The 16,924-nt window shown below is 38.4% G+C and overlaps 1 protein-coding gene across 1 annotated transcript in view; it reads right to left on the bottom strand.

The window, feature by feature from the left end:
- LOC141430748 (thiamine transporter 2-like) overlaps positions 1–16,924 on the bottom strand; it is a 37,266-nt gene that overhangs the window by 18,577 nt on the left and 1,765 nt on the right. Inside the window, exons 2-4 of the mRNA XM_074091610.1 lie at positions 14,461–14,591; positions 5,562–5,706; positions 1,240–1,379 (exon numbers count right to left, since the gene is read on the bottom strand). Coding sequence (XP_073947711.1) covers positions 1,240–1,379; positions 5,562–5,706; positions 14,461–14,591 — 416 coding nt within the window. The remainder of the gene's footprint in view (positions 1–1,239; positions 1,380–5,561; positions 5,707–14,460; positions 14,592–16,924) is intronic.

Genomic DNA, 16,924 nt, shown 5'->3' with positions numbered 1-16,924 from the left:
AGAACTTACACAAATAATAATATTAGGTCAACAGACGTCAATCTATTCTAAACCCAGCAATATAACAATGTGTAGATCAAACAAAACGACACGAAAGCGATTATCTTACTAATAAGGTATCATAAAATATAGCTATTTTAAATTAAGTAAGTATACGTCAAGTCACAAAACAAGTAACAAAGTAGACCGACTCGGCCGTATTCTTGAAGTTTATACCCACGGCTGCGCGGAGCGCTAGGGTTGGCAACTACAAAAAGTAAAACAGACGTGTGTAGATTCAAATCAGTCTACCCGTTTAAGAGCTACGGTGCCACAGACATACACACAGACAAACAGGAACACGCACACACACACACACACACATTTTTTATTGCACCATTTTGTCATATATATCCGTGCAAAATTACAGCTTTATAGGATTGATAGTCCTGAGCAAGGCCGAGAACGGACAGGCAGACAGACAGACATGGAAAAACTATAAGGGTTCCGTTTTTGCCATTTTGGCTACGGAATCCTAAAAACCGAATTCAAATCGGGTCCACCCGTTTAAGAGCTACGGTGCCACCAACAGACACACATAGTGGTCAAACTTATAATACCCCTCTTTTTGCGTCGGGTGTTAAAAACAGAGATATAATATAACCATTTCGCTAAATCGTCTCAAACATTAATATTTTTTGACTCCTCTCCTTTTTCCTTAACACCACAGATTTGAGTGTAAAAGAAGTAGTTTAAAACCGGAAAATGTGAAAAAAAAAACATCTATTTCTTTTTAATAGAACACTTGTTAACTATACAACAGAAGAATTTTAGCGTGAAATTTAAAAACAAAACTGAACTGAAATAATTAAATTAGAATTTTTTATCCATTCATTGTTTATTGCATATGTCTATTTCACATTTTCAACTGCTCGAAAGTTAATTGGAAGAGATCACTCTTTAACTAAAGGCCGCCTATTGTTTATAATTGGAAGAGATCACTCTTTAACTTAAGGCCGCCTATTGTTTACCTCTACTTTTAATCTTCTTTAGTAGGTACCTATGTTATGTATCTATATATGTATGTATATCGGAAGTCGATAAGTGAGAAGTCACTATGACAGGTCAAAAAGTGCCATGAAAATTCCACTCTCTGATTATGATGAAGTTTTCCAACATTAATGGCTAACATTATCATTTGTCATTATTCAATCCGCCGTAATTCGGTAATCGGCAAGCCGAAGTTGCGTCGGGTATTACCTTAACCGGCGGTAAAGGCTTGTGGGTCGGGGAGCCCTGGTCTCGCTGCAGGATGCTGGTGCTTGACGACTTGCGGTGGAAGTAGATCCCATATAGCACCGGCGGCAGCCAGAAGGCCCAAGCTGTGGCCACTACCTGAGCTGAAAAGTCAATAACTACGTATACTTCCTTTCATTTTTTCCTTTAAATTTCATGGCGGTCAAGCGTTCATAAATTTGGACGACCGGATAACCTAATGATTAGAAAAACTGACTAAGAAACCAGAAGTCTCGGATTTTATCCCCGGTCGGGGCAAATATTTGCTTGAAAAATTTGAATGTTTGTTTTCAAGTTGGATGTTTAATAAGTATGTACTTATTCATATATCATTTAACTATACGAGTGTGTTCATCCGTAGCCTAGTAGGTACATAATAGTAGAAGCTGTAGCCAGTTTCGGAGTAGGCCAAATCAAATGGTGTCAACTATCTGTCCGTAATGCTATTCGAATACCTAATGCAATTAAATCACCTACGACGACATACATCATGTAAATACCTATAAAAATATACTTACGGTAAAAACTTAAGTTACTTTATCTGACTTGGACTTTGATCACATGTTCGTTACTTACGTCACTTGGCTGCTATTAAGCAACATGTACCTAATCATTATTATTTTCATGTTACCATGCTGAATAAGAAGAATATCAAGACTCAATGTTAATTACTGCATGAAACTGAGCCATAAAATTATGACACACCAGCGGCGGCGAGGGTGGCGTGGGGGCAGAGGGGCAAAATGCTCCCATCCCAAATCAAAAATTGATACTGAATTGATTGAAGGAAGCGGGTGAACGAAGAAGTTCCCTTAACACTCTCTAAGTATGCAAAGCCGGCTGCAAGGAACTCTAAAATGGTCAAAAAATAACACAAAATTTACCAACTGGTCACATTTGACGCAGAGAGAGTGAAGTTCTGAACAAATACGATCTGCCTATTCTAAAGTAATTAAAATCGCTTATATCCAAAGAGTATAGGTGACAGAAAACTTTCACGGATACACCGATAAGAGTTGAATAAAATAAGAACGTTCATTCCTCCATGCCAATTCTCATTATCCATGGTCACCCTATTCGGATCACCATTGAGCGAGTTAATTAAGATATCAGTGGAGCTGATTGTTAGTCATACGAGGGGCGGCTGAAAAGTTCTAAGCCCAAGGTACACTAAAAATACCATTTAAAAAGTAAATCATAAAAAAATGTCGTTTCTTTTATTACATCACTAAATTATCAACGCATATCACGAAAATTGAGCACCTTGCAGTCATTAAGTTCCTCACGAAAAGTGACAAATAGCCGAAAAGTATTTTTGAAGAAATGGCTAGTATTTACGGCGCATCAGGCCCCTCTCATGCCACTGTTAAAAATGGAGTCGACTTTCTAAACTAGGACGGGAATCGATCGAAGACGATCCTCGCTCAGGGAGGCTAATATCGGCTGTGACTGAAGAAAATACTGAAAAAGTAAAGAAGTTAGTATTAGAGGATCGGACAATTAAGATTTGGCAAATAGCTGAAGCCTTAGGTATTAGTAAGGTAAGAGTTGGAGAGATTTTGCATCAACATTTGCATATGACAAAAGATAGTGCACGTTGGGTGTCGAAAATGCTCACAGCTTTCGATAAAGAACGTCGTGTTTAAACTTGTCAGGCATTTTTAGAATTGTGTGAAGATGGTTTAGATGTTTGTTCCCGTACTCGTATAATTGTTGATAAAGAGACATGGACACATGGATCAGACAGTATGATCCAGAGTCGAAGTCTGAATCTATGCAGTGGATCGAAAAGGGTGAAAGGCCGCGGACGAAATTCAAGGTTCAAAGATCGGCGTCTAAGCTAATGGCCACCGTGTTTTGGGATTGCGAAGGCATTCTTTTAATATACTATTTGGCAAAAGGCTCTACAATAAATGCAGTTTATGCCAAGCTATTAAGAAAGGTGCGACAAGCCATAGTCGAGGAACGAGGGGGCAAACTGAGGAAAGGCATATTGTTTTTGCAAGACAACGCCCCCGTTCACTTCACAAACGAGCGGTGCCAAGCTTGCTCTGAAGGAAACTGGCTTCGAGGAAATTGATCATCCACCATACAGTCCAGACCTGGCTCCTAGGGATTATTTTCTATTCAGCTATTTGAAGATAGATTTAAGGGGAAAGAGATTTGGCAGTGATGAAGAAATAAAGGCGGCTGCAGTACAGGAACATTTCGACAGCCAAAATAAATTTTATTTTTTTAACGGTCTAAAAGCATTATTTAAAAACGTAATAATTAAATTAAAATAAAATAAATATTTACGGAGGCTCCAGCAAACGTGTTTTTTCCGTTTTTTGCTAATGTCTAATGTTGTATAGGTATGGAACCCTTCGTGCGGGAGTCCGACTCGCACTTGGCCGGTTTTTTTATTTTGCCCGTGAGAAGCCGGGGCGAGTCGCATATAAATCGAGTAGTAGTCATAGTCATTTATAAATCGAGTCCTTTCATTTATATGAACAAACGCATTATTGTAAAGGTACAATTGAAGTATTTAGTACTTAGCTATCCTAAAAATAACTTAACTACTTATATATACAATTCCCCCAAGTCTTGTCCCTGCGGAAGAGTGCCCATAAGGCTGGCTGCATTTCCGCGCTGTATCGTGCGTGATCCCAATACGTTGGGCGAGAAATGCACCAGCCCTATGGTCATTGGTAATTTAGTTTTTATTTATTTATTTATAAAATTGATGTCTTGTAAAATTATTATGTACATAGTTTGAAAAATGAGGTGTTTGGGTAATGAATATTTTTTAAATGATGATTTATCATACGATGTGTTTGTAAAGTGACAAGTTTGTTAAAAGTATATTTATCAAATGAACATTTGTGATACGAGCAGTTTGTGATAGAAAGTGGTTGTGAAATGAATATAATGTTTTAAACTTTCGTGATTCTCACTCATAGTCAAAATACCACAAACGGGACTTATCACGCTATTATTGCACAAGTAATATTTACCTCGACGTTTAAGCAACGTTACGTCCCGTTTGTGGTATTTTGACTGTGAAATGAATACTTTGTGAAACGTTGTTTGTAAAATGATCATTTGTTAAACGTTGTTTGCCAATTGCCAAATGATAGCAAACCGGATTATTCCTATAGTCAACGGTCGTTATGAAGTTAATCCTGACACATTGCAAAACTATGAAGTTTCAGAATAAAAGCAATATGATTCATAGACAAAAATGCAATGCTTACTTGTTGCGTGCGACAGAGTAGTAAGTACCTATAGCATTTTTTTTTCAAAGGTTGACATTAACAATAATCAGGAAGTTCAGAGTTGTGCAATGTGTCAGGATTGACTTCTTAGCGGCCGGGCACCATAATCTCCTTTCCAGACACTACAAGTTAGGTATTTAGCTTTATGGATACACAAGGTATCTTAAAGGATATCCGAAAGGCGAAACATTTCAGCCAGATGGTTGTGTTAGGCTACGTACGCACTATGCGGCTGACTGTGTGGTTTGATCGCGCCGACGCGCCATATCTTTCTCGAGCGATACCTTCTTTGAAGAGGTACGGCGCACGGGCCGTTAGCCGTCCCTCTTCAAAGTTCACGGCACGCTAAAACCGCGCGGCTAACCGCATAGTGCGTACCTACGTAGAATTAGCTTGACTGAACAGAATGCTCCTGGAAAAGTTATGTGAGGGATCTCTGACGCAGGCCGTCTCTGTTTATGCGAACAATACAAAAGAAAAGACTGCATCAGATTTATTACATCCGCCATTTAAATTACTTGTTGTTGGCTGTACTTGAATTGTCGTCCAACTCAAAGTTACCTAATGGAAGTGAGTCGAATTGGACTCGCAAGATTTGATCTAATCAAAGTAAAAAAGCGTGTTATAACCTTGTAATAATTATACTACTAATGCGAAATAAATTATCAATGCTTAGTTAGATAGTATACGTGCGTTTGTTTGTTAAACCTTCGTGCTAAAATGGATGGATTTAGATGAAATTTGGCCGGCGTTTAAAATACGAGTATAAAGCATATACTTAGGCTACTTTTTATCCCGATCACGCGAGCAAAATAAGGATAAAATGACAACATTTTTACCGCTGGAATTAGAGGCAGTAAATTTTGCGCTGTTGTTTTTTGTGCAACGTTAATGAAATTATATACTAATCTTGGGAATTTCTACGGGTTTTTTTGCAAAAGGCCGGAATAAAACTGCTTCAACTGATATCCCTAATGGTTAACGCGTGTTAAGCCGTGGGTAAAGGCTAGACGCTGTATATTAGCATACCGGTGAGGGTGATATAGTTGAGCTGGCGGTAGTCCATGAGGTGGAAATGCGTGAGAAGCTGGGCGGCGACCCCGGACAGGAAGCGGCCCCCCAGCGCCGCTGCGCGCGTGTACGACGATACGCGCGGGTACTTTGTCGCGTCCACCTGCCGACATGCCATGAAAAATTACAGGGGGGCTACTACGAAATTCGAAGATCGTATCCTACCGTCCCTCTTACTCTCGTATAAAAGAATATTATCGTCAGCGGGATGGCCAGATACGAAGTTCGAATGTTGCACTTCGTAGTTATAGGGCCAGATCATCGATTGACACCTTATTTATTAAAATCGGATGAGTAGTCAAGCTAGACGCTATGGTGGAACATACATAAATACACCACACATACATAGACTGCTAAAATCATTACCCTCTTCCTTTTGGCTCGGCCGTAGTCGGTTAAAATGAAGGCCAAACCCTTTATATTTATATCGGCGGCCGATCGTTAAATTACACCAAATCACGAAATTTCTAGGCATATCGTGAAATGGCGCCATTTCATGAATTGGCTAAGGGACATCGGCCATATCGTTCAAAACTCAACGTTTAACGATTTGCCTAGTGACGTTTAGGCATATCATTAAATTCCTAGGCATATCATGGAACGCCGCCAATTCATGATTTGGCCAGTTTAGGCAGATCATGAAATTCTTAGGCATATCATAAAACGCCGCCATATCGGTTCTGGCACTTTGAGGGTCGCTGCCGCGGCACGCTCGCTTCGCTCGCTCGGCTCGTGCGTTGTGGTCACAATTAATACTAACCACTCCTCGCTTCGCTCGTCTACCTAACTAAATTATTCTTTTTTTCGGCATATCACGATGTGCCGAATGTATGGAGCTAGGAATATCGACGAATGCGTTGCTCTAATCGATATGCCGTATTGTTTCTTAGGCACATCGTGGTATGCCTGGCCAACTTCAAGGCATACCTATCATGAAATGGCGCTATTTCATGATTTGCCTAAGAATTTCGTGATCTGGCGGATTTTACGATCGGCCGCCGACATTTATACCAGTAGCACAATACATGCAATAGGCAGTATTTTGACTCAGCCGTATTCTTGAAATGTTGTACCTACGGCTGCGCGAAGCGCTAGGGTTGGCGCTTAGATGAATGATTGATCTCGCGCGCTCGCTCGACTAGATACCGCGCTCCCTAAAAAGAGAAGGTAGGTACCACATTCTTAGCCTAACTCCCCATAAATTTTGAATTACATATGTATGTAATTTGTACCGAAGAACCTAACTAACTAAACTGACTAACAAGAAAGAAAGAAAACGAATTAAATTTATAAAGACTAAGGGGCTGTTTCACCACCCGTTGATTAATATTAACTGACGGATAAATGTGATGCCGTCTCCGTTTATTCGAACAAAACAAACAAAGACGGCATCACATTTATCCGTCAGTTAAAATTAATCAATGGGTGGTGAAACAGCCCCTAAGTATATTTGTTTAGGTAGGTACTTAACAAAATGTAAACAACTTAAACTAAATACTTTTTTAAAATGTGAATTATTAGTTCAAATTCATAAATTCGTTCGTCGTAAGCAATTTGCATATTTTTTTTGTTATAAATAGACACATCAAGATGGTTTACATTTTGTTGACTTGACTAGGTAAGGTACCTAGACAAATAGACTTTAATAATAAATAAAGTACCTAATAGGTATTCATTTTACCTTTCAGCATCTGCAGGGCTATTACGAAACTCGAAGTTCGTATCGTAACGTCCCTCTAGCTCTCGTTTTAAATAGTATAAGAGTCAGAGGGACCGCACGACACGAACTTCGAGTTTCGTAGTAGTAGTAGCCCTGCAGCAGGAAGTTGAAAAAATTACAATGTTGGTTTTATCACCGTTGAATTTAGGCACCCGTAAACACTGCAGTATACACGTTGTCGTGACGTCGCCATTATTATAAAATACTAGCTTTTGCCCGCGACTTCGTCCGCGTGGAATAGTAATTTTGGGAAGTATTTAATTTATATAGGATACCTATTCTGCCAATAATAGTACATAGAAACTTCTATGGTTTATCAAAAATAACCTATTTTAATACATTGCTACAAATATAAACTATTTTTTTTTGTTGTTCCATACATCCATCCGTCCGATGTTCTTTGGTAAAACATAAATATTTTGCGGGTAGTCATATTTTAGCAATACGACGTGTATTCTACCCTTCCAACACAAAAGGACTAATTCTTCATAGTGCATTTTTACTAAGCATAGCTACACATATTTCCGATAAATATGTAGTAACTTATGATTGGTTATTTGGAGTCTTTTTGTATTTTTTTTTTTTTTATTTCAACTCCAAATTTGTTACTTTTACGGGTATCCCGTGAAACCATATCGAAAATACAAACTGAGACATGGATGCACAGAAAAACCAGAAAAAGAGACCAGCGCTGGGAATCGAACCCAGGTCCTCAGCAATCCGTGCTGCGTGCTATAACCCCTACACCACCGCTGGACAGGAATTTAGACACGAATTTTTCCTATGCATACATATCTCAGGTTGCTTATTTCTACTACGCTACTTATGCAGCAGCACTAGCGACATCTATGTTTTTCGCTCTCATCGAGAGACGTCACATTCTTTCGGAACCAACCTCACCCAGACAAGAGATGTCGCTACTAAGCAATCAAATTATGATTGGTTATTTGGAGTCTTTTTGTATTTTTTTTTTTATTTCAACTCCAAATTTGTTACTTTTACGGGTATCCCGTGAAACCATATCGAAAATACAAACTGAGACATGGATGCACAGAAAAACCAGAAAAAGAGACCAGCGCTGGGAATCGAACCCAGGTCCTCAGCAATCCGTGCTGCGTGCTATAACCCCTACACCACCGCTGGACAGGAATTTAGACACGAATTTTTCCTATGCATACATATCTCAGGTTGCTTATTTCTACTACGCTACTTATGCAGCAGCACTAGCGACATCTATGTTTTTCGCTCTCATCGAGAGACGTCACATTCTTTCGGAACCAACCGCTCACCCAGACAAGAGATGTCGCTACTAAGCAATCAAATTATGATTGGTTATTTGGAGTCTTTTTGTATTTTTTTTTATTTCAACTCCAAATTTGTTACTTTTACGGGTATCCCGTGAAACCATATCGAAAATACAAACTGAGACATGGATGCACAGAAAAACCAGAAAAAGAGACCAGCGCTGGGAATCGAACCCAGGTCCTCAGCAATCCGTGCTGCGTGCTATAACCCCTACACCACCGCTGGACAGGAATTTAGACACGAATTTTTCCTATGCATACATATCTCAGGTTGCTTATTTCTACTACGCTACTTATGCAGCAGCACTAGCGACATCTATGTTTTTCGCTCTCATCGAGAGACGTCACATTCTTTCGGAACCAACCGCTCACCCAGACAAGAGATGTCGCTACTAAGCAATCAAATTATGATTGGTTATTTGGAGTCTTTTTGTATTTTTTTTTTTATTTCAACTCCAAATTTGTTACTTTTACGGGTATCCCGTGAAACCATATCGAAAATACAAACTGAGACATGGATGCACAGAAAAACCAGAAAAAGAGACCAGCGCTGGGAATCGAACCCAGTTCCTCAGCAATCCGTGCTGCGTGCTATAACCCCTACACCACCGCTGGACAGGAATTTAGACACGAATTTTTCCTATGCATACATATCTCAGTTCAGTTCTCATGTCTCAGTTTGTATTTTCGATATGTAGTAACTTGTTTGGAATTCCTTAAGAACTTTCATCCCCATATTTTCAAGTAAATAGGTCGAAATTTGAAAAGCGCCAGAGCAAATGTTTTTAAGGGTTCCGTACCTAAAAAGAAAAAAAATGGAACCCTTGTAGGATTACTTTGCTGTCCGTCCGTCCGTCTGTCTGTCAAGACCCTTTATCTCGTAAACGCGCGGAGTTAGGTATCGAGTTGAAATTAAAACCCTAAACTCAGGTCAATAGTCCCGAAAGCTGTGAAAAAATCAAACTTCTAAGTCAAGGCAATCAAAAGCTACAGTCGTTAAAAAGGTGTTTCCATACAAATTGCCTCAACAGAAAAAGTTATGGGGTACTTCCGGCTGTCCTAGAAACTTGGAATTTTGCATAAAGGTAGCTCTTATAGCACAATAAATAAGAAAAATCTGAAAATCATATTTTTTCATGTCTGACTGATGTGAATAAGCCATCTAAAATGACCCCACATTGCGTACATTTTGCTTATGAGCTTAGAAGGCTCTGTTAACACTGCACCATCCCCTCTGCTAACATCCCCTCGCAGGTAACATTTTCAAAAACGCTTAAACAAATATCTATTTATTTCTTATACCTAAGTAGCCCAATGCCAAGTTTCATAAAGAACCATCGATTTATCTTCGACAATGACGATCTTCCATATAAAGTTTCATCCCCTATTTCACCCCTCACAGGAAGAATTTTTAAAAACGCGCGAACAAATATGTATTTATCTCTTATCACGTGCCCAAATGCCAATTTTCATAAAGAACCATCGATTTATCTTCGATAATGACGACCTTGCGTCCTTTCATCCCCTATTTCATCCCCTCACCGGTCGAATTTTCAAAAAACCTCAAACAAATATAGAATTATTTCTTAATTTCTTATTCAGTGCCTAAATGCCAAGTTTCATGGTTTTATCTTCGACAGCGACGAACTTCCACTATATAAACTTTCATCCCTATTTCAACCCCTTAAAGCCTCTTTTTCGCGATAAAAGATAGCCTATGTTCTTTCCCAAGGTCTATTTTATCTCTGTACCAAATTTCATCAAAATTGGTTCAGCGGTTTAGGCGTGAAAGCGTAACAGACAGACAGACAGAGTTACTTTCGCATTTATAATATTATATATAGTATGGATTAAGTGCCTAAATGCCAAGTTTCATGGTTTTATCTTCGACAGCGACGAACTTCCACTATATAAACTTTCATCCCCTATTTCAACCCCTTAAAGCCTCTTTTTCGCGATAAAAGATAGCCTATGTTCTTTCCCAGGGTCTATTTTATCTCTGTACCAAATTTCATCACAATCGGTTCAGCGGCTTAGGCGTGAAAGCGTAACAGACAGACAGACAGACAGAGTTACTTTCGCATTTATAATATTAGTATGGATAGTATGGATTATAGTACCTAGTTACTTATCGAAATCGAAACGGGGGCGACTAGAGCGGGCGGCGCGGCACAGTACTCGACTAGCGACCGGACTGCGCGGCGCGCGGCGTGGCACTGCGTAGTTTTGTCTTGCGAAGATTGGTTAGCGGCCGTGTAAGTGACGCTTGGCTGTGTGCGTGCGTCGATTCGGGCGCTAGTATGAATTCGAATTACTGCCTTGTTACGTGTATTGTGCCAGTAGCGTGGATAGGTTTTCGTTAGGCAACCCGGAGCGAGAGAAGCGTGAGTTAGCTATGTCTTCTGAAGCTACTCCTTATAGTTAGTGTTGGTACATAAGCTTTGCCATATTTGTCATCACTGAAGTAATATAAGAAATTTTGGCAACCCGGTGGGAATAGGGTTGTTTGTTACCACGTCACGCTTTTGCTTTCTAACCCAAGTTTAGACCTGCAGAAAAAGCGAGTTGCATTGCGAGACCGCAAAGTGAACGAATTTGAAGCGGTCAACCAAAGGCCGCAATGTAAAGCAAAGCAACTAACACATTTTTTTTGCAGGTCAAAAATGGGCCCTAAAAAGCACCTTCTACTCGTATCTCGCTCATTTATACTCGTACCGTGACCTTCCTGTATGTCTACACCTACAAAACCACAAATTGTCAGTCATAAAATTCAATCAGTGCATAAAATTATTTGCATCATATTTGTAGAGTGCAGAATTTGGGCTCCACTTGTGGTAGACCCATATACCTATGCATTGCACGAATCGGGTTGGGATTCGACGTCAGGAGAGTTGCGTGCGGCGTATGTAGAATGAAAATTAAGTAATGTGTTTTTGGGCATTTCTCTCATTTCGTGCAAAGAGCAAAAATTTGCGAGAATAGTTATTTGTGTCACAAGGGAGCAAAATGGTTCAAGTGTTGGATTCAAGTGTTAACGCCCAAGATGAAAATAATTTTGCTCCCGAGTGGCTCATACAACTTTTCACACCGATCATTAAGGAACTTGAAAAAAAAAAACTAAATATTATTAAAGAACAACCAGCATTTTATTTTAAGCTCCGCACTCAGTAAAATAAGTCGCGTTCCAAATTCAAAATGCGTTCGGAATATAACTTCATAGTGTAATACGTAGAAGTTATTTTGTTTGAAAAGAATGTATGGGATGTCACAAATTCAAGTTTTTCACACTGTTAATTTAACCCAATTTCAGTTATTAAAAAAAAATATGTTAAACATTATTAAATTCTACATAAAATATGTAAAATAGGTAACTGTCGCAATTTCGCTCGTATTTTTTTTATTTTTTGAAAGTTGTTAACTCGATTTTTTTCAATTTTTTTCAAGAGAATTAAATGATATTTTTTTATTAGAAAACGACCTTAATTGTTTATACAACATATCCAAATAACAAAAAAATCGGGTTAGTACTTAAGCTAAAATAAAATAAAAATGTTATTTCTTTTTATGCGGTTTTTTTTAAACGTGAAGGATTTGAGGCTTAATTTTTGGTGAAAGCACTACATATGTAAAGGTTAATAACCCAATAAAAGGTAATTATTTTTTTCGCTAAGGGCAGTTTCGCCATGCTTACCCGGCTATACCCTTATGATTTACGTTAAATTCATTTTTTTATTGTTTATTGTTAATTTGCTTTTCAGATCGGACCCTCTCTTGAGCAGCACGAGATGTGTAAAAAAGAACAAAATAGAAAGTTTCTAGCAGAAACCATCGAAATGTTAATTTCTGTGACGCCACACCAAGAAGAATAATATTATTTTTTCTAATAAATACAATTTATATTTATTTTTAACTCACTAACAGTTTTTTTAAATCATTAATACCATTTAGCAGTAGAATCTGCAAAAAATTGTTTTATATTGTTTGTAAAAAATCAAATCATTATCATATTTTATTATCATTACCATTTTCCCGGTGGTAAATTTACCACAAGGAAAATGGTAAATGATGGTAAGGACATGAATGGTAATGATATTTTATTGGGTTACCTAGATTTACTTCTTCAGTAAAGACAATACGACCTTAGTATCACCAAGAAAGTATTCAAACCTAATGGTAATGTTTGTTTGTTTGTTTGTTTATACTCTTTATTGTACAAAAAGGAAAAACAAAAAGGTATAAATAAAAGTTGTGTTAAGTACAAAGGCGGACTTATCCCTGCAGGGATCTCTGCCAGTCAGCCTTTATTTGCCAGTAATCATCTTAGTATTTATAATACAACGACACTTTCAACTGATTACCAAAGACCAAATAGCACAAATGGTACTGTAACAAAATGCGTACCAAAGGTAGGGACGGACGTACCAAAGGGAGGTTTTTCAAAATCGAAAAATACCGACCCGATATTTCGAGTACACGCCCATACAAACTGGGGGCCTACCACGCTCTCTTAATACGATTAAGTTTAGGCTCTAAACTGAACTGCATCGCTATTTCGTACAACGACGTTACTTTTGCGATTCAGTTCAAGCACGGTTCAGCGACAGCGATACAGACATTTTCATTCACTCACTTCAAGCGGTTTTCGTACCATGACGCTTAACTTGAGTGGGAATTGAATCGCTTCAGTGTCAAATTTAGCGATTCAGTATAAGTTACACATTCCGTCAATTCTTATGGAATTTTAAGTGTTTTACTTGGAATATTTTTAAATTTCAAGAACTTTTAAACTTTTATTCAAGTTTTATAACTTTTCATAGACATTGTGCTTCTTAACTCCTCATTGATAAAACTAATTTTTCAGTGAGAAAAGAGACTCGTGGATTAGTGACAGCGTAAACATTTTATTTGTAATCAACACAACGGTTGCTAAGAACACGGTATGACATAGAGTTATGGTTTTCCAAAATAAAGAGGTAAAAGTATACAATATTTCGTTTGCTTGCATATAGCGGCATCCCTTTCGCGACTTAGCGTTTCAGTTTCGGACCAGAGACAATATCGGTCTTTCATTCACTTGTAAACCATTGAGACTCAAATCTGAGAAATAAACGTCGTGGTACCAATTTCAAAGATTCAGTTTAGGTGCCTAAATTGAACTGCTCTGCGTTTGGATCGTTTATGAAAAGATCATGGTAGGCCCCCTGGTGTCAAACTGACAAGTTTCTATGGGCGTGTACACAAAAGATCATGTCGGTCATCGTTCATCCACCATTAACCTTTCATATTTCGTTTTCTAGAATCTTTTTACCGTACAACGGCAAAAACTACTAAACACTGGCAAAATTGTCCTCCGATGGACAGAGCCATATTTTATTAAAGAAACAACAAAGATCATGTCGGGATTTCCATGTCGGCACAGTACGTACGGTAAATAGTGTCACCCGCAGTGTCGGTCTAGCGAGCCATATTAGAAGAGCGCACGCTAGAAAATAAGCTTTTTCTTTTTTCTTATACATATTTATAAAATTTTATACAATAAATATAGTTGGGGCTGCCGTCATCGAAACCGATGTGGAGGACTATACCGCAATGTCGTACTGTGTGCTAGACATTCCGAAAAATTTGTAGGTTCAGTCACCAGCACCAATATCTGACACAACAAGCGTGCATAAATATCTGATACGACTCTATTTCTAGGGTCGGAAGGACGTGTCAGATATTGTTGCACGCTCTGCTGTGGCAGATATTAATGCTGGTGACTGTGCCTATACTTCCGCTACTTTGTATTTTACTATATTGTACATTATTGTAAAGTTAACAAATATAATGTTACCTTGGCATACATATACGTGTAATACGCAACTTCTGTGGCCATATACAATCCAAACAAAAACTGAGATACTTGAAGCCATTCCACACTCGATGTCCATAGCAGTATGACGTAAATAGAGATTCCAGTCAACCCTGTAACAAGCGAAATAAATCCTTCCTTACTATTATAAAGGGGAAAGTGAGTTTGTTTGTTTGTTACGCTTTTACGCCGTAACTACTGCACCCATTCCTATGAAATTTTGCATACGTCATATTAGAAGTCCAGAATAAACAATAGGATATTTTTTATCCCGAAAAAAATTGCCGTTCCCAAGGGATGACCAAAAGTTTGTTTTGTATTCTAACCGCTGAGCTGACTCTCTACATGGAACTATGAATGCACATTACACAAACGTTTTTTTAATAATGTGTGAAAAAGCATGCTTGCTTGCATTCATGCTTGATTGCTTGCATGCTTGCTAGCATGCACCATTTCTTGCATAATCACATGCTTGCGTACATGCTTGCTTGCATGGCTTGCTTGCATGCTTAAATGCAGCCTTGAATGCATGCTTGCTTGCACTATTTCATGCATAATTACATGCTTGCTTACATGATTGCTTCCACGCTTGCTTGCATTCTTGCTTGCATGCTTGCTTGCATGTTTGCGTGCTTGCTTGCATGCTTGAATGCAGCCTTGAGTGCATGCTTACTACTAGCACTATTTATTACAAAATTACATGCTTCATGCATGCTTGAATGAATGCTTGCTTGAATGCAGATTTGAATGCATGCTTGCTTGCACTATTCCTTGCATAATTACTTGCTTACTTACATGCTCACTTGCATGCTTGCTTGCATGCTGGCTTGCTGCTTACTTGCATGCTTGCTTGCATGCTTGAATGCAGATTTGAATGCACTATTCCTTGCATAATTACATGCTTGCTTACATGCTCACTTGCATGCTTGCTTGCTTGCTTGCATGCTGGCTTACGTGCTTACTTGCATGCTTGCTTGCTTGCATGCTTGCTTGCTTGCATGCTTGCTTGCTTGCATGCTTGAATGCAGATTTGAATGCATGCTTGCTTGTACTATTCCTTGCATAACTACATGCTTACTTACATGCTCACTTGCATGATTGCTTGCTTGCTTGCATGCTGGCTACCATGCTAACTTGCATGCTTGCTTGCATGCTGGCTTGCATGCTTGCTTGCTTGCATGCTTGCTTGCTTGCATGCTTGAATGCAAATTTGATTGCGTGCTTGCTTGCACTATTCCTTGCATAATTACATGCTTGCTCACATGCTTGCTTGCATGTTTGCTTGCATGCTTGCTTGTATTCTTACTTGCATGCTTGCTTGCATGCTTCCTTGCATGCTTAGATTGTTTATTTGGCAGATATTCATTCCATACTTTTTTTAATGTTGTTAATGTTACATCTTAGAATATTATTTTAATATTTATCATTTCACAACTTCAATTATTTTTTTGAAGTCGCAGTTGTAATGTACTTTTCTAGTAGCGATTAATTTTTGTTGGGGTCGCAGTTCCAACGTAACCTACTTTTCTGGTAGCGATTTATTTTTGTTGGGGTCGCAGTTCTAACCTAACCTACTTTTCTGGAAGCGATGTATTTTGTTGGGGTCGCAGTTCTAACCTAACTGGATGGCCAAGTGGTTAGAGAACCTGACTACGAAGCTTAAGGTCCCGGGTTCGAATCCCGGCCGGGGCAGATATCTGTATGAATAATACAAATGTTTGTTCTCGGGTCTTGGATGTTTAATATGTGTTTAAGTATATATTTATCTATATAAGTATGTTTATCCCTTGCCTAGTGTCCATAGTACAAGCTATGCTTAGTTTGGGACTAGGTCAATTGGTGTCAAGTGTCCCATGATATTTATTTATTTATAACCTCACCTACTGTCCTGGTAGCGATTTATTTTTATTGTGGTCACAGTTTTAACCTAACCAAAACTATTTTTAATAATGGTAACTATTATAATTTTTTTTTTTCAGATGAATACAAGCCTTCATATTTGCTAAAAATATGCAAAAGATGCAGAATTCAATCTTGAATCACTAAAACTAGTAGAATTTATTGTTATAATATGTAATCAACTATGAAATAAGTGTTTTATAATAATACATTGATGAAATAAACAGCTATATTTAGTTGTTCTGTCTCATGTTTTTTTTCCTCTGATATTTTAACGAGGCTTTAGCACACCAAATGTGACTATGTCAGCCTCATGGGGAGCCTCAGACATATACACCACACTACAGACAGATCACTCTCCCTTGCCTGAAACCATGTCTCTGGATGCAAAGGCCCGTACAAAGAATCTGTAAACTTCGATCGCTTAATTTGAAAGCGGTCAACTGAGAATTACATTTACACCTCCATTGAACAAGCCCATACCATCCAAATACCTGACTCTGATGTCCTTATTCTGATCACATTCCACAAGAAAGTGAATAAGGTC

This window comes from Choristoneura fumiferana, chromosome Z (assembly GCF_025370935.1).
Source record: "Choristoneura fumiferana chromosome Z, NRCan_CFum_1, whole genome shotgun sequence".
NCBI lineage: Eukaryota > Metazoa > Arthropoda > Insecta > Lepidoptera > Tortricidae > Choristoneura > Choristoneura fumiferana.
Note: the sequence above shows the minus strand (reverse complement) of the source record. Positions and strands in the feature narration are given on the sequence as shown.